We start from the raw sequence: 21043 nt of genomic DNA, 5'->3' as shown, positions 1-21043 counted from the left end.
CTTCCACAGAGCGTTTGAATCTGTTCTGTGACGAAAGGGAAGAGGGGACGTCACAGAAAGAAAGAACCAATCAGATATTAGCTGTTTGGATTTATGCCAGGGTCTTTTGGCTGGTAAGACTTTCCTACAGGTGGTCAAGGTCAGTTTCCGCCCCCCCACAAAAAATAAAGGTCTGCTGAGTGGAGATGCCATACACGCCATCTGGCTTTTTCTGTGACCGGTTGATCCGGGAACGAGAAAGGAGGGACGGGGAAGGGTCCTTGAACAAGCCCATCCGCTTTAACGGCCAGGACTACAACACGCTGAGGCAGGAGTACCTTCAGAGGAAATCTCTGTTTGAGGATGATGCTTTCCCCGCCACAGTGGAGTCTCTGGGCTTCAAAGAGCTTGGGCACAAGTCTAACAAAGTCAAGAACATCGTCTGGAAAAGGCCCAAGGTAGGTCTGTTGGCAGGTGGAAATACAGACTCACAAAGCATAAAGTTAGAGGGGATGGGTGAGGATGGAGGTAAAACTGCATTTTACCTTTTATACACAACAGCAAACATGGAAAATAACTTTAAAATTTGTCCAACTTCAGAAGTAACAGATTAAACTTTATACCTGTTTTTGATTTTTTTAATATAATGGTAGTATAATTTATCTTTGTAGTCTCTTTTTTCAGTGAAAGTTAACTTCTTTTTGTTTTTTTCCACAGGAAATATGTGAAAACCCTCAGTTCATTGTCGGAGGAGCGAGTAGGACAGACATCTGTCAGGGAGAGCTAGGTAAACGTTTTCCCTTCAAACTTTAAGCATTACAGCATCACCTCTCATTCTTAGAATATTCTCTTTTTTAAATGCCTTAGAGACTTAAAATTTAAATATGCAAAGAAACACAGTGAATCCACTGATTATGTTGGCTGGCTGATTTAAAGAAAAAATGCAATCTTTTTTTCAAACAATAATAAACTTTACTTATTATTAACTTAACTTATTTTATTATCTGACTACACACTCTGGTGTGGAATTTGTTGCTGTGAAAATAACTCAAAGTTTGCTATGCTTACATATCAGAGGAAAGCAGTACAAATTTTAGAAGTAATTAAGAATAAATTGTTTATATATGAAATAATAATAATAAACTGTGATCCATAATAATTTTTTTTGTTAATAAAGTATTACTAAAATCCAATCACGTTGTAGCATTTTATTAAATGATTGTCTGCCAAACTTTACGGATATGCTGCTAATGTTGAAAAACACAATTTTGCAATTTGATGTCTTTCTATTAAATGAGAAAATGCAACTAAAATTATATGGGGATAAGTTGTACATACAATAACACGTAAAAAAAACAAACCAGCTGCACCATAAATTATTTGTTTTCTTTTTTTGTCAGTAATAATATATGATTTTTGATCCTGTATCTCTTGCAAGGCGGAAAAAGGCGTTTCCATTGCACCTTTACAAAATACTCTAATAGACAAACAAAAAAAAGTCCCAGTCCAAAAACTTTTATTTTGAAAAGCATTTTTTTTTTTTTAATAATATGTTTCTCTTAAAGGACCATTTAGCCTGGCTGAAGGACAGTAAAAAAAATATACTAATCATTGTTTTTCTCTGAAGAAGAAAAACTTTTCCTTTCTGAGTAATTAATCCCTGCTTAAAGCATGAAGGTTTTTTCATGGTTACTGACTGTGCTAAGTTTGGCTGAAACCAAATTAAATAAAAGAAAATAATCAGCAAATGTTATTGCAGTGGTTCATCTTTATTCTCTTAAAAGAAAATTTTAAAATAGCTGATTATTTTCCATGGCATGAATCCCCTGAATACGGCCTCTCTGCCAGCAGCAGTCTCCCTGTTTTGTGCTTACTCTTTTGGAAGGGAATCCTACTGGCAGCACTTTCCATTGTAATTTTGTTCATGCTGCAAATAAAGGGGGACCAGAGAGAACAAAAGTCCTGGCAGACACTGTTAACTATACCCTTTAAAAGAAAAAAAACAACAAAAATGTACACATTATCCTCGTGCAACGCCCTTTTACACATCTGGAGAGTTACAAAAAATAGTGAGCAGCAGCTGGCTTTCCCAACTTCAGGAGGAAATGTGTCATTTATTGTAAGCCCAACGAGTAGGGTTCACTCTGGGCTAAATATATTCATGGGCAGAATACCCCTTTAAAAGGGAAGAAAAAAAATCTTGAAATAATTTATTGCAGTCTTCTCTGTTTAGGTGATTGCTGGTTGTTAGCTGCTATTGCTTGTCTCACCTTGAATGAGAAACTCCTCTACAGAGTGATTCCTCAGGAGCAAAGCTTCTCTGAGAACTATGCTGGCATCTTCCATTTCCAGGTGAGATCCCATGTCATTTCCATATCTGCTATTCTAGCTCTAATCGTTCACTTAAGACTCATCAGGTTTTCAAAACATTGTTTATGGACATTTGCTCATGATATCTGTATACTAAACATGTAAAAAGGGATTAAATCTTTATTAAGTGGACAATATTTCATCAGTGCCTGGAAAAAAAATCTTGCTAGAACATTTTGACCTTCTGCCACATCAGAACAGCAGCATGACATAAGTGATTGTGAAGTGGGAAAAATATCTGTGTGTCATGTGTTTCATTTCAGCCCTCTTTACTTTGACACCTTTGAATAAACGATGGAACAACAGTTGTATTCAGTGATTCAGCTATAAATTGAGCCCAACTCTTTATGATTTAATTTGATTCTAAATATAAATACTGTATATAAACTCAACAGTTTTGCTAAACCTTCAGATGTTTGTTATAGAAGGCTGGCCATTAATCTGGTATTCATGTAATAGTGGCTAAAAGATAGGTTGCCTAAATAGCTTTTAAAAAAATCCAGAACTAAAAATGATTCCCAAACTAATTTGAGTCACTTTTAGCTTATTTATTGAGATAAATAATTCAAAAGCCTTATTTTGTCTGTAGTTACAGCAAAATATGCTTTTAGAAAGGGTTGACTCCACAATTGTTTTCCAATTTGACCGTCTGTCACATGCAATCTCCAGTACTCAGTTCAAGTCAGTTTATTTTTATAGCACCAATTCACAACACATTTCATTTCAAGGCACTTTACAGAGACAATTCAACCGACCATACAGTCAGATTGGTTCAAAGTTTTTTATCTAAGAAACAGCCTGCATTCAGTCATTGACTTTGCAGGATTCTCTTCTCATGGATGAGCACGTAGCAACAGTAGACATTTGCTTGCAATGTGTTATCAATTCTACACCATTCCCTCCCACTTGTCATGCTTGCAGTGACAGTGGAGGGGAAAAACTTCCTTTTTATAAAGAAGAAACCTCCAGTTGAACCAGGCTCAGTGGCCATGCCCTTCTAGTCCTTCTAGATAGAAGCAGACATACAACAGGAACATTGAAGCACTAATCTATAAATACTTTCTATGTTAGAAAAGGTAAGGCTTTACTATTACCATAGGTTTCTCTTGCCTTGGTCAAGGAAAGGAACAGTTAAACATAGAAGCTTTGAGCCAGTTTTAATTCCAAAGGGTTGAAAGAGAGCACATACAGTAGACAAACACAGCAACATTTGAGAATAAAGCAAAATAGGAAAAGCTCCCTATGTCCTCCAGCAGTCTAAGCCTATAGCAGCATAACTTTAGAGATAGCTCAGGAAAACCTGAGCCAAAAAGGAAATTTTAAAGCCTAGCCTTAAAAGTCGACAGGGTGTCTGCCTCACTGACTAAAACTGGTAGTTGGTTCAACAGGAGAGGATTTTGATGACTGAAAGTTCTGCCTCCCATTTTACTTTTAAAAATTCTAGGAACCACTAGTAAACTTGCAGATTAAGAGCAAAGTGCCCTTTTAGTAACATAACGAATGGTCAGTTTTCTAAAAATAACACGGAGCTTGGTTATTTAGGGCTTTATATACATGAGAAGAAGGATTTTAATTCTATTCTGGATTTAACAGGATGCCAATGAAGGGAAGCTTAAATAACTTTCATCAGAGCATTTTGGCTGCAGCATTTTGGATCAGCTTAAGTATTCTAACTAGAGTTTGTGGACTTCTTGATAGTAAAGAATTACAACTAGTAGCCTACATTGGACTAGTTTCTTAGCATCACCCTTAGACAATAGAATATATGATACAATATTTTTATTGACAATAAAATACTTTTGCAAGGCACTATTAATACTAATTCTAATAATTAAATGGGCATGACCATTATTGAAAGGATTATTTTTTTCTATTGCCAGAGGAATTTAGACCTCAAAGAAAGATGATCTTGTCCTGTTTTTAATAATCAGGTTCTCTGTGTTTCAGTTCTGGCGTTATGGTGACTGGGTCGACGTCGTCATTGACGACCGTGTCCCAACATTCAATAACCAGCTGGTCTTCACTAAGTCTGCTGAGAGAAATGAGTTTTGGAGTGCCCTGCTGGAGAAAGCCTACGCCAAGTGAGTCATCATACACTAGTATGCAGGAAAGAGCAGTGCTAAATCACTTTCCAATGCTGTTCTCTTGGGTGCATTTCTGTAATGTGTTTAACATTTTGATCATTGTAAGATCTACAGCTGTTGGTACATAATCTGTTTGTTTATATGTGCGTTCCTTTTGCTACATATTTGGATGTTAACCGTTACCTTTTTAGTTCATGGGACGCAAACAATCATCTCTATAGACATCCTTTGAAATTAATTAGTAATTTCTCACTTCCTTGAAAAACTTCTGATTGGATCTCTGGGGACATATTAAGATGGGCATTAGAAATCAGAGTTTCTGAGTTTAAGCCCCACTCCCACATACTGCCACTCTGGGTCCCTGAGCAAGACCCTTAGCCCCACACTGTTCCCCGGGCGCCGCATAATGGCAGCCCCCCTGCTTCCCCAGGGGGGATGGTTCAAATGCTGAGAGTTCGTTCCTCTGTATTTGTGATAGGGTAATGACAATAAAAGCTGGGGGAAAAAAAGATGTTGCCTAGTATATCAGTCATTTGGTTGATTCATCAATCGTTTAGTGCTTAGAGACAGGATTGTTGGGACTGTTTTTTTCAACCTACAGAAGGCAGCTAGAAAGCCTCAAATAAACTAGATCAACATCTTGTTCATTGTGTCCAGCCACTTACAGTGAAGTTGTTGGTGGACCTTACTGCAAAGGTTGCATATACTGCTGAACTTTTAAGGCAAAATTTCACAAAAAGACATTTTGAATGTTTGTTTAAAAAAAATACTACAAGATCTTTTTGAAAGGAAGGATACAATACTAGTATCAAAAGGTAAAGCTTGATATCAAAATCTGGCAGTTGTATTTTTTTTTTGTCAAAGAGGACATCTGTAAATGGTTACCTAATAGCCTGGCTGACTTTATCAAATCCAGACTCCATTAGGCATTTAACTAAGCTGCCACTTTGATGTAATAGTATAATAACCAGTGTTTCTATGATCTTCAACCATTTATATTATTTGTGTGTTGGGTTTTCGTGTGTGTAGGTGGATAAGTAAATATAGAAAAATAATGTATAATGTATTTATTAAAAGTATAGTGGAGGATGTTCTTTTTCTGGGTGGTCCTGCTAACTGTCAATCATTCTGGTTATATATTCACTAGGTGCTCGTCCCCATTTTACTTACGGGTTGAGAGTCTGACATAGTGGAATAATTACAAATCTTCTTTTGGAAAGAAAAGTTGTATGAGCGATGCAAACAGCAACTTGTGAACAGTGTGCACATGGAGTAATGGGCTTGTGCATACTCTCACATGCATTTAATAGGCGTTCCCTCTCGGGAGCGGGTACAGGGTTGTGCATGTGCTTCTTTTTTTTTTTTTAGTGCAGAGGGTGAGTCTCTTGGAAAAATCTTGAAACTCCTTCACTGTACCTTTTACATGTTTAATACAAAGATAAAACAGATGAAAACAACAAACAGATACTAATAAAATAAATAAATACATAGAAAAGGACCTTATAATGTTACAATGTTGCATGTTATATTTTGCTGGATAAAGAAATATGATGACATCTCTAATAGCACCTATAGAGCAAATCTGTTTTCTTAAATCGTCCAGAAAAGGTTGCCATTAAATTTGTTAACTTTGTCCTGAAAAAGGGTAGCAAATATTATATGCAAAATGCTTGACATTTCATACAACCCTATTTTGAACTGTGGAATCATATTTTTCTATAATCAGGCATTTAGGGGAGCTGAGGTGAAAGACATAGGAGGATATTCCCAATAAAGCTATTTTGGGATCCAATTTACTGTCAAATGCTATTCATGAACCACTTATAGATGTGTAAATGTTTTGTTTTGGGGATATTTAAAATTAAAAAGCCTGATTCACAAGTAGGGTTGATGCAAAAGGTAAAAAAAGGCATTTCAGGGGGCTGTTCGCCAAGGTGGATTCGATCTTTCTTAAATAATTCAACAGAATAGCCTCAAAATCTGGTTTTAAATCACCCGATTTTCCATATGTATATGGTATATTATTGCAAGCTTACATTAATAATCATGATTAAAACATATTTGTTAACATTCTGTGGGTTAAGCTTTCCTTTGTTAGGCGATACAGATTTATTGCAACATTTTCCTTATGTTTGGTTGTTCAAAGGCATAATTAGATTTATATTCTGACTGAACTCAGGAGTGGTCATTGTTTTGATTCATGTGTTTTTTCCTTTTTAAGTGCAAATGTCTCTGTCCTTTTCTTTTCCCAGGCTTCACGGCTCTTACGAGGCTCTGAAAGGTGGGAACACCACGGAAGCTATGGAGGATTTCACTGGTGGCGTCACTGAGTTTTACGAGATGAAGGAAGCTCCCAAAGAACTCTATAAGATCATGAAGAAAGCCTTGGAGAGAGGTTCGCTCATGGGCTGCTCTATTGATGTGAGTTATTAGTTCTCTCTATGCCAAATGGGTGACTCTAAGTAAGGAATTTCCTATAGATTGAATAAGCTGAGAAAGATGTCTATCATTTTCTGTTCATCTTTTCATTTTTTTATTCTTCAATGTTTTGCTTTAGTCCCTGGTTCCTGCTCGCTTTGAAACTCGCACCGTGACTGGACTTGTGAAGGGCCACGCCTACTCGGTGACAGCTGTGGAGGAGGTAAAGTTGGCAGCTCAACTTAAAGATGCTGATGTTACATGAGAGTTTAAACAAGTAATTTCTGTGTGTTACTACAGTGTAGACCCTCTCAGCATAAGGACCATAAAGTTCGCCTTGTGCGCCTCAGGAACCCATGGGGTCAGGTGGAGTGGAACGGACCCTGGAGTGACAAGTGAGGATTTTGTTTAGCACATTCTTTCATTTCTTTCTCTTTTGCTACTCAGGTATTTATTGATTATTTAGGAACTTCCATCATTTTACTTTAATTACCTTTCAACAGCTCCAAAGAATGGGCCACACTCTCTAAGGATGAGAAAGAGAAACTGCAGCACCAAAGCGCAGAGGATGGAGAGTTCTGGTAAGTTCTGCATTACTAAACATGTGACTGAAATTGTGAAGTTTACATAAGTTGGCCCTCATTAAACTCAATGCTTTCCATTCAACATGTCTGTGCAAATTTTCAGTCACCCGTGTCGTGGCTACTACAAAACAGCCTTAAATCAGAGACAACTTGCTCAGTTTTTCTAAACGCTTTAGTGTGAGCTGCCAGAAGTGACACAGGCTCCTGCATCGGATCCAAATGTTTAAGGACAAACTGATTTGAACCTGTTTTGTGGTTCTTTCATGTAACAAAAATATATCCTGTACAATTCAAAATACTCAAGGGCAGGATTATAAAAGATGACCTGATTAGACAAATAATCAATTTAATTTTAATATTCGGTCTTCATCACCTCTGTGTGTTGACTTGCCAATAATTGCCATCATGGTTTAGGAGAAATATAAAGTATTACTAGGACAACAGAATTTAATTTTTTGAGGTTAATCGGATTTAATATATAACCAATAACTAACGCCAACTCAAGAGCAGCAACTGCTGGATCAAATATTGCTTCACCCAAAGTAGTTCATGCTTTTCTAAATATTATACAACCAAGTTCTTGAACAGGTTTTGTGTTTACGTGGATGGTTCATCAAATTAATTCTGATATCATTCACATTAAATGTGATTTTTTTTAATTTACCTACAAGGGCCATATTTTTTAGTTTATAAAAAAAGGAAGTAGGCAACTTTGTACAAACGTTGCCTTTCATGTACTTTCTGCTGTCCTTCAGGATGTCATTTGAAGATTTCAAGAAGAACTACACTAAAATTGAGATCTGTAACCTAACACCTGATGCCCTTGAGGACGATAAAATCCACAAGTGGACAGTTTCTGTGAACGAGGGCCGCTGGGTGAGAGGCTGCTCTGCTGGAGGCTGCAGGAACTATCCAGGTGCTGAAATGACTTCTGTCTAATAGATATAAAGAGTTATATATGCCTATATCTATGTTAATGAAAAAAATGATTAAGAGACTGCAGCAACAAAAGAAAATGCACCATCATCAGAGGATCAACAATAATTAATGTTTTGTATGAATGAGAGAATATTGGAAACATTCTGCATGTGTCCTACAGACACTTTCTGGACCAACCCTCAATACCGACTTCGTCTGCTGGAGGAGGACGACGATCCGGATGACAATGAGGACGTCTGTACCTTTGTGGTGGCCCTGATGCAGAAGAACAAACGAAGAGAGCGGAAAATGGGGGCCAACCTGTTTACCATTGGATTTGCCATTTATGAGGTCTTTCCTGCTTAATTACACAATTTAGTGAACAAACCCTTTTCTAAAAGCTTTAGACTGAAAAAAGTCTCATCTTCAGATTTTTTAATCAAAAGTTAGTGGATAAAAATACAACATAATTATCAAATTTCCAGTAGGCCTATTTCTTTTTCACCAGTTCCCTCTGTTTGCTCTTGTTATGGCTAATTACAAGAAAACTGCCCTTGTATCATAATTACATCTGTAATCTTTTAGGGGTTATAAATGCTACTTGCAAGAACAACCAATATTATTTGTTGATCAATATAAGATTTCATCTATTTAATCTCCATTTCTGTATTGTCTAATACCAAAAGGCAAATAGAACATATAAAGCACTCTTCTAGTGATGTTGACCATAATTACCCAGTCTGTTTCACAATCGCACACCAGTATACAGACTACCCAGCTAGAGACAGTCTCTTTAACACAGAGTTTTACACCAATATTATAAAGTTGTTTTTTTTTTATTATTTATTGATATCAACCATCTAATCATCCATCTTTTCCTGCTTAATCCGTCAAAGCCACAGTGGGGCTGATGCCTACAGTATCTCCAGCAGTCTATTTCAAAGGGCAGGGTACACCCTAGTCAGATTAGCAGTCTGTTACTGGGCAATAGAGAGACATACGACGATGCATGCACATCCACACCTAAGGACAAGTTAGAGATTCCAATGAACCTAACAGTCATATTTGTACAGTGAGGGAGTCCCTTCCATTAAAGTGAAATTCCATGTCCCAAAAGCCAGCCAAAGTCAGAGGGCCAAGGCTGTTGCATATGGCTTTCTGTCCCCGACCCATAAAGCCCATCTTGGAGGTGGTACCCCATAAGGAGGCAAAATGAACCTGCCAAAGCCCCATTGGCAGAGCGCACCCGCCTACAAGGCCTTTTCCCAGGTTAAGGTCTGGGGTTGAGCCCTTTTGCAACCCACATCCAGACAAGGAACATCAGACAACTTGATTATTCTTTCCATATTAGTCTCTTAGTTCAATCTTTGTCTGGCATGTCACATATGACCAGTCTGCCATTAAGGACCCTATTAGGGGCAATTGCACCAGATAGCATACCTCCTTCGATTTTTCAGGCACACAATAAATAAGCAACTGGTGGAGGATTCTTTAAGCCCTTTCATATATATATAAAAAAAAAAACTGCCAATATGATTGCCCTGGGAAATGAACAGTGTCATTTTTTGAAAACAATGAGTCTAGACCAAATTTACCAGGGGCGCCTTGATGGGGATTTGTAAATACACATAATTAACAGGCATCCAGCTCAGCTCATACAGCTTACAACTCTGTGTAAGGTGAAAAACATAAACTAAAAAAACCTTGCCAAGCATGAGCGCCAGAGCTACAGGAATGAGCAGAAGAGGGCTGCAGTATTATTAGAAAACTCCTTAATGACTGAAGCTAAAAGTGCAACAATTATATTTTTAAATTATGACCTGTAAAACTAAAAATAAAGAAATGCAACTGGTTCAAAGGGCCTATCAGTTACGGTTTCTGTTCAGGCCTATATCATCATTGATTTTATATTATGACTTCAATACAGGAACTATATCAGGGGTCCAGTTAAGCTGGGACACTGGTCCCTAGTGAACCTTGTCTAGAAGTACACACATACAGTGTAAATAATGCATATATACTCTAACAATTAAACAAAAGAAAACAGTTGATCATAAGAAGGAAGTACTGGTTTGTAGCTCATCTAACTGTTGATGCAAAACCTTAGAGACTGTTTAAATTAAAATCATAAATCTAAATTAGAATAAAGTCTGTTAACACTTTTTAAAATAACTGTTTTGGTGCTGTATGTGGCTATTTTAGTCTAGTTTATTAATTTATTGTGTAGCCATTAGCAACTAAAGGATTTCTTTGGGTTAAAAAGTGATGATACTTGTATCTCTCCACAGGTGCCGAAGGAGGTGAGGAAGATGTCAAGAAAAAAATCAGGATTAAAGAAACAGTTGTTTCCTCCATTTGCTTTTATATCAGGGGGGTTATTATATATTTTTACCTTAGCTCCTTGTCCGTGGTTTCATCTTTCCCTTTTGCGTTGTGGCTGCTCTCTTCTGCAGATGCATGGAAACAAGCAGCACATGCAGAAGGATTTCTTCTTGTTTAACTCCTCCAAGGCCCGCTCCAAGTCCTACATCAACCTCCGGGAGGTGACACAGCGCTTTCGCCTGAGCCCTGGCGAGTACGTCATCGTTCCTTCCACGTACGAGCCACATCAGGAGGGAGAGTTCATTCTGCGAGTCTTCTCTGAAAAGAAGAACACCTCAGAGTGAGTGGGTGTGGGCGATGGGATGGGGGTGAACAGGTCTGTAAATGGGTAAATGCTTTTTCCTCAGATCATCATAGCTATAAAGTTAGTTGTGTTGTATACTTTATGATATTTTGTAATATATTTTATGTTTTGGAGTAGGGCTGGGTGTTGCTGGAGGAAAAAATGCGTCCGAACTACATTTTTAAACCGTCTTCCTAAAATATATGCATGGTTTTTGGTGAAAATACAACAGGACTATATTAAAAAAGCTCAACATTTAACATATCTCAACAGTGAATTATTATGCACTTCAACAAAAGAAACTAAATTTTTTTACTTATTTTTAATCTTAATAATCATTGAGTACAGCAAAGGTATTGAAACAACTGATATCAGATACATATCTGACAATACCCAGTCCTGCTTTCTGTAAGTTACGCTGCAGATAGCAGTTTTTATTCTATGCTGCTACTTTGTGTTGCTGGGCTTGAACCAAAATGTTGGGTGGGACAAAGAACACCAAGAGCGAACGATTTTAACGGCAGTTTGATTTGTAGAACTGGAAGAAATCGGCCGCAGTTCGAAGCTGTTATGGAATCTTTTTTAGGACAAGCAACTTCTGATTTGGGAGTGATCCGGTAAACTTTCTGAGAACTTTCTAAGGACTTGGAACCCTGCAACCAGGAGGATGACACAGCCAGCGGAGCCGAACCGGCATTCTAATGGACCAGAACGTGGTTTTTGGATAGATGTGTGGAGAATCACATTTATTTCATAGACACCCAGTTCCCTAAAGTAATACAGTTCTGGTCAAACGTTTACATACACCCATCATTGTCAATGCATCTGAAGTATTTAATGATACATTACAACTGTTCTTCTTTCAGGGTGGATGAAATATATAACATTAAATGTCAATGGTTTCTAAAAACAGGAGCTGGGTGAGAAAGTTTGACTTAATTGTGGCTTTTCTTTGATCCACAGAAAGTCAGAATTACACAGTCTGGCTCAAATATATAAGCATCCACCCTGAAGTTAGGGATTAGTGTCCATCAGCCATTAGAGAAACCTCACCTCACAAACTGGTAGCTTACAATGAATAATAAATTCAAACCTGGGCCCACTTCTAGTTTTTAAAAACCACTGTGATGTAGTGTAATCATTCTACCTTGTATAATCATTAAGGCCCTACAACCATGATGGGCATATGTAAACAGGTACTTATTGTAGATGACACTGATATAGCAGCAGGTTATGAGATTAGGCTGAGAACTAGCTTATTGTGGTGTTTTAGAGTATATTACCAAAGACACTCAGGGGAAAAGTGTTAAATATAATGTCATTCATCTACTTTTTGAATATCCTCTATCATTTTACTTGTTTCAGTGACAGAGCAAGTTTAGATCCATCTCATAGTATTAGTTGCTCTAACACACACAGAAAATATCTCATGAAAAACTTAAGCATGGCTGAAGTTCTAGGAGGACAGGTTGATGAAGTCTGTTTGTCCATTTTCCCTCAGGGAGATAGAGAATAGGATCGAGGCCGACCATCCTGTGGTAAGTTTGATTTACAGTAGCTCAAGGCATCAAGGCTCTTCAATCTCATCTCTTGTTTTGCCCAGATTTAAAAGTTAATACCTTTTGGATTATTTTGGCTAGTATAGATTTAAAAACCCTCTAAAAAATGTCACAATCCACTTTTTTTCCTTCGTTTTTGTTTTTTAATTGCTCTTCTGTGTTTCCTTTACCTGGTAGCCGGCTCCAGCCTCAGCGGGGGAAGAGAGCGAGGAGGACCACCAGTTTCGAACTATTTTTCAGGAGATAGCCGGTGATGTGAGTACAAAAGGACACAGGGTGCAAAAACTGACCTCCAAATGATTATTTAGTCAAATTGTTAACGTAAAAATTTATTTTTAAATGAGTCAAATGCGATTTCGGATGACAGTTGTCCAGTTATCTCCCTTTCTCCTTAATAACTGCTTCTCTGTTCCACGTTAGGAAATGGAAATCACAGCCAATGAACTGAGGAATGTTCTCAATAGGGTGATCACCAAGCGTAAGTCCAGTCAGTTTTTATATCTAGCTGTATTACTCACTTTAAAATTGTGCATAATTAAAAGAGAAATAGCACATATTTTTAGATTTAATTCAGAAATTATTAATCTTAAAAGAATTAATCCCTTGAGTCAATATGGCAACATTTTAAATGTTGCCATACTGAACTGCTTTACATCTTTTAGTTTCTATTTCATCCCTATTGATCACCCCAGGCAATGCTCAATGATCGCTGCTATACATTTGCTGATCGAGTACCAATGTTAGCAAAGTCTCGTATTGACCCCCAGAAATACACATGAGTCTATAGAGTCATGTAACACTAATTGTCCCCTTCTTTTTTTTTTTATGCATGAGTTTAATTTAAAATTATAGCAAACACAATCAAATTCTTAAAATTTGAATAAATTGCAGGCAGCATTGTTTTTTTTTTTTTTTTAATAGAGACACATCATTTTGAGGTTTTTGTTATATTTCAACTTGTAACACAATAATATGAAAATGTAATAATTTAATGACACAAAGCAAAGTGATCTGGGTTTACTGAATGGGTGCCTGCAATTTTATAATGAACTAAAATCAACCAAAAAAGGTGTTTAATAATACATTCAAAGTATTGCTGTACCTCACGATTTCTATTTAACTTTACAGTTTAGTTTATTTCGCAATGAAAACCTTCATGCTCTCACTCTATATTTAGGGGCTTTTTTCACCTGGTCGAAGCTAAACTGCAGGCTGAATTGTATTGTAGTTTCTAATATAGCAATCGCACAAAAGAACCCACAACATGATACCGCCACTGCCATGTTTTATTGTGAAAATGTTTGGAAACTCTTGATCTGCCTCGTAGTTTTTTTTTTTTTTTTTTTTTTTGCATGTAGGCCAAACATTTTCAGAGCATTTCAACATATTTAAAAACAGGACTGCTTATGATTTTACATAAGAAATTATTGTTTTCATACCTGTTCTTTCGTCTTCATGATGGGTTTTTATTCAATAAACAATTTTGATTTTTCTCGTAAAATACTTTACTTAATATTTGTATTATCACAAAAAAAAAAAAAACGTTTGAGGAGAATGAATACTTTTTCAAAGGTCTGTATTATATGGAAGGTTGAAATGTGGTCAAATTTCTTTGGTGTTACTCTTTTCCTTGTAGATAAAGACCTGAACACTGAGGGCTTTAGCCTGGAGAGCTGCAGGAGCATGATCGCTCTGATGGACGTATCCTTTGTATCGAGCGCATCATGCAGGTTGTGTTGTGCAAAAGAAACACAACCTGCTAAGACCCTTTGGTGGGGTCTGTGGTGGACGCAGACGGGGTCTAAGCAACAAGAAACAGACAAGGTGGCATTTACCTACTAAGAAGGAAAACTCAATTCAGCAGGCATGAGTTCACTCCGACTTAACAGCCCACACAGATGCTGTTGTCGATGCTACACTGGGAGTTTCTTGGATAGTTTTGAAATGTTTTAAAATGAAAAATTAGGCTTTTCCGTGTTCCTGTGTGTTCACATGACCCCCAGTTTGGACTTAACCGTGTCCATTTAGATGGATGGGACGGGCAGACTCAATCTGCAGGAGTTCAGACATCTGTGGAATAAGATCAAGCAGTGGCAGGTGGGGAACAAAATAGGATTCTCTTCAGATTCATCAATAAGAATTCCAGTGCATTAGTTTTACAGCATTGGTATCAGATAAAGGAACCTCCTCCTGACATGATTTCTAGTGTGTCTGTAGAAAAAGTCATTTTTTTGTTTTTGTTTTCCAGGGAATCTTTAAACATTATAATGCAGATCAGTCCGGCAGCATCAATAGTTACGAGATGAGGAACGCCGTCAATGATGCAGGTAAGACATGTAGAATAGGGCTTATTTAAATGATGTAGTGCCGTACTGTGAAGTGGAAGAAAAAGTATTAATTGGATTTGGTTTAGGAACATGCTTTTTCTTCCTTTCAGAGCGACACATTATAAGAAAAAAAACCAAACAAACTTATGTTTGTGGCTTTAATGACATAAAAAAAGTAAAGGGGTGTGAATATATCTGAGAGGCACTGCGTCTCTTTAAGTTTTATATAACTGGAAAATAATCTAACTGTTTTGGATTGTTAAACATTAAAACAAACAGATCTAGAATCTTTTCTTTTTTTATTAACAAAACCTAATGAACCAACAGGAGCTTTCTGTCTCATTTTATTTACCTGCTCAGATATGGAGTAAATGTTGTTTCTTTATTGTTGCAAGCAAAGAACATGGAAGTGAAAAGTTGAAAAAACAATAACTATGAAATGCAGAAATGAAACTTTTGAAAAAGTCTTATTAAAAATATTTTAGAGCAACTTTGCTGCTTTCTTAAATTATTAGAATTTTTTTAAATGTCTATGTTTCAGATGAAGTTCTACATATTGCATTGTTTTCAAATTGCGTTTCACAGATCACATTCTCCTCACTACATATGCTTTGCTGATGTCCAATAAAAATGTCTTGACTGACGTCCATTTAGACCGATAGAAATGTGTCTTTGCTCCTCACTCTGGAGGAAAGTCCGCCCCCAGAAGTGGAGAGAATCTTGAAAATGCAATTTAAAAAGATGTAATTCGTAAAGCTGAATTTGATAAAGAGATTATATGTAAATATAATTTAAATTTTAATCTCTGGGTCATCATCATGAGACTCTCTAGCCTTAAAGCGCTTGTTTGTTGTTTTATTTTAATATTGAATTAAAACACAAGAAGTTGTCTTTTTTCCAGTCTTCACTTACAGCCTGAACTCATTCTCTTGTTGTTCTCGTCATGGTGCAGTCATGTGTCTTATGTCCTGTCCAGGCTTCCGTCTCAACAATCAGCTGTATGACATCATCACGATGCGCTACGCAAACGAGAACATGAACATCGACTTTGACAGCTTCATCAGCTGTCTGGTCCGGCTTGAAGCCATGTTCAGTAAGTCACGGCTACAGAATTTTCTCGTTAACAAACAAAAACAAACTGTCCAAATACCCACAGACACTGAGTGATGCTGAAAAGTTTATTTTTTCCATAACCTCCTGATGATCAATGTAAAATGATCACCTGGTTAAAGTCATTCAAATCAACCCAAATCAACGAGGGCAAAGTAAAGTAAGTTCCAGATAAAAAAAAAAAGGTTTTTCCACACTAACAGAGCATTGGATTTATCTTAATACCAGGTAAAAGCAATGTTAGGAAGTATAGATGCTTCCGATTTTTAGGGACAAGCCTATCGGTGACAGCACTGACCTTCGCAGGTTCCAAGAAAGACAATGTGAAAATGTGAAATTTACACTTCTCATCTTTTACAAACAATTGGTTCTGCAACAGATGTAGTAACACACAACAAACAGTATTCCTGTGGGTTTCCAGATCTCTGGAATAAATTATGATATCATCTAAATACAATAAGACAAACTAATCCACCATATCCCTTAGCACTTCATTAACCAGATGCTGAAATACTGCCAGCAGATTAGTGAGCCCAAAAAGCATCACCAGGCAATCATAGTGTCCTTTGGTCACATGGTGTCATCCCCGTCCCAAATGCGTAATACTGTAGGTAGCAGGCGTTTCGGAGGTCCAGTTTGTTAAAGATCTTAGCCTCCTGAATCCGGTCAAACTCCGAGTTAATCAGGGGAATCGGGTAACAGTTCTTTACTGTTATCTCATTAAGGCCCAGATAATCAATACACGGCCTGAGGGAACCATCCTTTTTCCCACCGTAGAAGAACCCTGCACCGCCTGGGGAGGAAGAAGGATGGATAACTCTGACCATCGGGGAGTCAGAAATCTATCTTTTCATAGCTTGACACTCAGGAGCAGAAGGAGAATATAATCTATCCCTAGGGGGCATTGTTTAAGGGGACAGATCTATATTGCAACAAAGGTATACCGTAACACAGTAGCCTTGCATTTGCTAAGCAACTCCTTCAGGTCGTGGTATTCTTCCAGGACCTTCAAGAGGTCCAGATAAAACTCCTCAAACTTGTTCTCGGCTGCCTGGCTGGGCTGCACAGAAAGCAAACATGAACCAGAGCAGGAAGAAGCCCAACCAAGAACCTACACCATTTGCCAATAAATCTGGGGGTTGTGCTTACACAGCTAAGTGTACCCCAGAACAGTAGGAACATATGGTGACTCGATTATGAGGAATGACAGTTTCTCAATGTGGTTAACCCTAACCTCTAGTTCAATAGGTTACGAAACTAAATGAGACTGGTTAATTTGGTGGCCATCTAAGGCTATCACCTTACAAGCAGCTGGCAAAGGAAGAAGCCTGATACCCAATTGCCTAGCCAGCCCCTCATCCATGAAATGATTATCAGAGGCTGATTCTGTATCATGACTCTTGCCATTAACCAAGATAGTCACCGGAAATAGCAAATCTGGTGAGACAGAGAGTTTGGTGCAGCTCAGCAGAATTCTCTCCTGCTCTACTGAGCCTGTCCTTTTACCGGACAAAAATGAGCACGGTGCCCCTCGCCGCCAAAGTAACTTATGACTTCCTACGTTCTAAGCTATCCTGAGGCCGTATCATAAATCCAATCTTAGATTTCAGACCCTGCAGATCACATCTGACCTCACGATTTTGCCTTGTTTGCTTAAAGTGGTGTCCAAGTTACTTTGGATAACAAAGGTTTAAACCTCTAAATGTCCAGTGGAAGTTGCAGTTTTATTTTATTTTATTTTTTTCTCAGGGGCCTTCCAAGCATTTGACCAGGATGGCGATGGAACCATCAGACTCAGCGTCCTGGAGGTAGGAAGCCAATCAGCATGTTTATATAGTTATGACACAAATGTTCTGTCTCCTTTCAATCTGTTGGTTTCCTGCCATTATTACAACAGTCACTATTTCTTCAAGGAGACCAAACTGGCACCATGAAAGAGAAATAGTCTGTATGTTCAGGAATGATCATTAACTTGCTGGATTTCAAGGATTTCAAAGTAAAGCCAGTTTAACATTAACATCCACTGAAACATTGTCAGTCTATGGAGTAAATCTTGGTCCAAATATTTTTTGCAAGCAAAAACAAGCTTTGTGAATAAAAATGTTAAAGGATTGAATTCCAAAAATGAAACTTTTTAAAACGTCTACTTCAAAAACAAGTTTAGATAGTAACTGCTGTTTTCTTAGGTTTTAATTTTTCAGACAGTTTTTTTTTCTTTTCACAATTTCTTTTAACAGGTTTTATAAGTTTCAAATTCTGTTTTTAAATCTCTGTTTTTCCAAATTTTAAGTGTTGCATTTTATCTAATTGCATTTTACAGATCTCATTCTTTTCATTTCAAACTCAATAAAAGTTTTTTGTGAAGGTCAAAGCAGACCAACAGAAATGCATCTTTGTACCTCAATGCAGTTCGTAAAAAAAAGTCTGAAAAACAGAAATATGAAAAATACAATTTTAGAACATAAACTCTCAAAAAATTGGGGGTTTTTTTGTTTGTTTTTTAACACGGTTTGGGATTTAATTTTTTGTTTCCAAAGAAAACAGCAAAGACATTTCCTAAACTTATTTTTTTTTTTTTATCAAATTACTGGGTTGTATTTCTTTACATTCATTAAGTCTTCTCTACATGCAACTATAGTGGAACAACATTTACTCCATACCAACAGAGAGACATGCCCCTGCTCTAAACTTCGTATCAAAGAAATGTATAAAACTGCCTCACATAATCCAAAGCTTGAATCTAGAGCATTATGGTCAGATGAGGAAAAGGGATAGCAATTTGGTCTCAATACAAGTAGAAAGTTTCAAGGAACCAAGACATTCTAATCTAAGAACATAATAGCACCTGTTAAGCATGGTGGAGGTAGTATCATGCAAAAAAAAAATATTTATATTTTTTTTTTTTCAAAAAAAAAAAAAAAAAATTATATATATATATATATAGTAGTATCATGCAAAAAAAAAATATTTATATTTATATATACATATATAAAACACAAAATGATTAGTAAACATGTAATATTTTTTAAAATTATATATATAAATGTTTTTTTTTACAAGTATTCAAGTATCTTTAAACAATTATGCATTGAAAATATAGTTTAGAAATACTAATAAAAATATGCTATTGACTGAGCTATTGAGTAAAAGTCCTTGAATGTGTTTCTACAAAATAAAAACAAACAACTGTCTCTTTACAACATGCATCTATGGGTAACAGTGGCAGCTCGTTTGATTCAGGTTCGGGGCTGGATTAAATATTTCAAAGGGACACAAATGGCCCCTGGCTGCACTGGGACCCCACTGGACAACGGCAACCATTTCAAATGAGCTCTACTGATTCTAAGAAGACAACTGGTCAAACATCCAGCTAGATAGAAATATGTAGAATGTTGAATTCTAAAACAATCGAATTTGCATGTTGTTTCTCCTACAAAATAATTTTAACCCTGAACCAAGACATTAAATGGTGTATGCAAACCTTTGGTCCTCTACTCTAAGATGGGGGCTTTGAGACAAATTAAAACATCTAAGTTTAGACTGAACTGTTGCTTATTTAAAAGTGTTTCTTCTCTCCCCCCCCCACTGCATCTGAAGTGGCTCCAGCTGACCATGTACGCCTAGAGAGGTCCATCTTCTCCCAGGTGAACGCCGCTCCACACAAGGACCAGACCCGCCAGCCTTTACCTCAGTGCTCAGTGTTCCAGAACCACGTCTCCCCACTGCCTTTCTGTTCTACCATGATCACCACATCAGTCTCTTTTTTCACTTATTGGCTTTGTTTATTTATTTTTTATTTTATGACATCATCACCGTTGTACTGTTTCTTCTCTCAGGCAGCAAACACAACCAACCTCTTTACCATCACGATACCTCACAGAGCCCCTCTCATACATCATACCGTTTTTTTTTCTTATACTTTGCAGGATGGATCCTCTTTCACAGACCTGGGAATAAAATCTCTAATATTACAAAGTTTTGTGGGTAAAAACATTCCCTCCACCAGTGACTGAGCCATGTTTCGTCCCTGCTGGGTGAAACTCAGGCTTCCTCTGTTCCTTTTAAACTCTGCTCATGGTTGGAATCGGTTTGAAGTTAAAACACGAAAGTTCAAATATGGATTTAAAGTATCTGGTTAAAGGGTTTTAACTGCAGCTTTTTCCTCTACATGAAGGCTTTGGTCAAATGAGTGTGTACCACATTTTTAATCATTTTAACCCAATAAATAAATACGTAGCTGTTGGTTTGACTGCGTTGGCCACCAGTTCTGATGTGAAATTGTTTTTTTTTTTTTTTTTGTTTTGCTTTAAATATAAACAGACACATTTTTATGTTAGAGACAACTTTTATTATTAACATCTTAGATTGCACTTCTTTAAAAAACAGCTCTTAAAGAACTTTGAACGGATAATCTTGAAGAAACTCAGGAATGCCAGATTAGAGGTGACCTGTACAAATAAAGAGAACATACTGCTGGTTAAAGAGAACTTGCCTTAAAAAGGACAACTTGTGCTACTAGTTATGGATTTTTGGCATGGGAGATGAAACTTTCTTTCCTTCTATGTCTTTCCATCCAACACCTTCTCTTAACATCCCTCTGATCCACACTTTCATAAGAAAACTATAATGAATGTGGAAAATAAAGCTCCTCAGCCTTCTGCTCCATACTTTAAATCTAAACTTAAAAAAAAAAAAAGTTAAAACACAACTTCACTTCACTCTTGATAAACCAGTTTCACATAACAGTGTTAATAAAACATTCTTCTGACAAATCGAAGTTTGAAAAAACACCTCAGTTCTCACCCCAAATGCCCTGAGGCGCAACAAATAAATACAAAACCCTAAGAAAAACCTTCTGATTTTTTACCAGCAAACTGTTAAATAGAGATTACACACGAACAGACTCAGTCCTGCCGTTGACACAAAGTTACGGCAATTAAAAGAGAGAAACAAAGTTACTTCAGGTCGCTCAACAAAACATTTCACAAATGCACACTTACAAAAACATCTCAAACCATGCCATTTTTGT

General features: G+C 37.0%; 1 protein-coding gene across 4 annotated transcripts; it reads left to right on the top strand.

Annotated features, from left to right (window-relative positions):
• The first annotated feature begins 41 nt into the window (after window positions 1–41).
• capn3 (calpain 3) lies at window positions 42–20710 on the top strand. 4 transcript variants are annotated; one of them, XM_015393621.1, is made up of 21 exons: window positions 42–437; window positions 697–766; window positions 2213–2331; window positions 4297–4430; window positions 6686–6854; window positions 6991–7074; window positions 7152–7246; window positions 7355–7432; window positions 8191–8351; window positions 8535–8704; window positions 10642–10653; window positions 10807–11015; window positions 12520–12556; window positions 12755–12832; window positions 12998–13055; window positions 14214–14287; window positions 14606–14674; window positions 14826–14904; window positions 15857–15997; window positions 17764–17822; window positions 19612–20710. In XM_015393621.1, exons 1-21 carry the CDS (start codon window positions 186–188, stop codon window positions 19636–19638), a joined length of 2175 nt encoding a protein of 724 aa, XP_015249107.1. In that variant the 5' UTR covers window positions 42–185; the 3' UTR covers window positions 19639–20710. The 4 variants fall into 4 exon arrangements, with proteins under 4 accessions (XP_015249107.1, XP_015249108.1, XP_015249109.1 ...); XM_015393622.1 differs by having other exon boundaries at window positions 43–437; window positions 14214–14278; XM_015393623.1 differs by having other exon boundaries at window positions 43–437; window positions 15881–15997.
• The last annotated feature ends 333 nt before the right edge of the window (window positions 20711–21043 follow it).

This window comes from Cyprinodon variegatus, unplaced genomic scaffold (genome assembly GCF_000732505.1).
Source record: "Cyprinodon variegatus isolate N-32 unplaced genomic scaffold, C_variegatus-1.0 Scaffold650, whole genome shotgun sequence".
In the NCBI taxonomy this organism is placed as follows: domain Eukaryota; kingdom Metazoa; phylum Chordata; class Actinopteri; order Cyprinodontiformes; family Cyprinodontidae; genus Cyprinodon; species Cyprinodon variegatus.
This window is presented reverse-complemented; position numbering and strand designations above follow the sequence as displayed.

Coding starts and splice junctions, on each gene's coding strand:
- capn3 (XM_015393621.1), top strand. CDS start 186: ATGCCATACACGCCATCTGGCTTTTTCTGTGACCGGTTGATCCGGGAA. Junction 2,332..4,296: donor CTGGCATCTTCCATTTCCAG/GTGAGATCCCAT, acceptor TCTGTGTTTCAG/TTCTGGCGTTATGGTGACTG. Junction 17,823..19,611: donor TCAGACTCAGCGTCCTGGAG/GTAGGAAGCCAA, acceptor CTGCATCTGAAG/TGGCTCCAGCTGACCATGTA.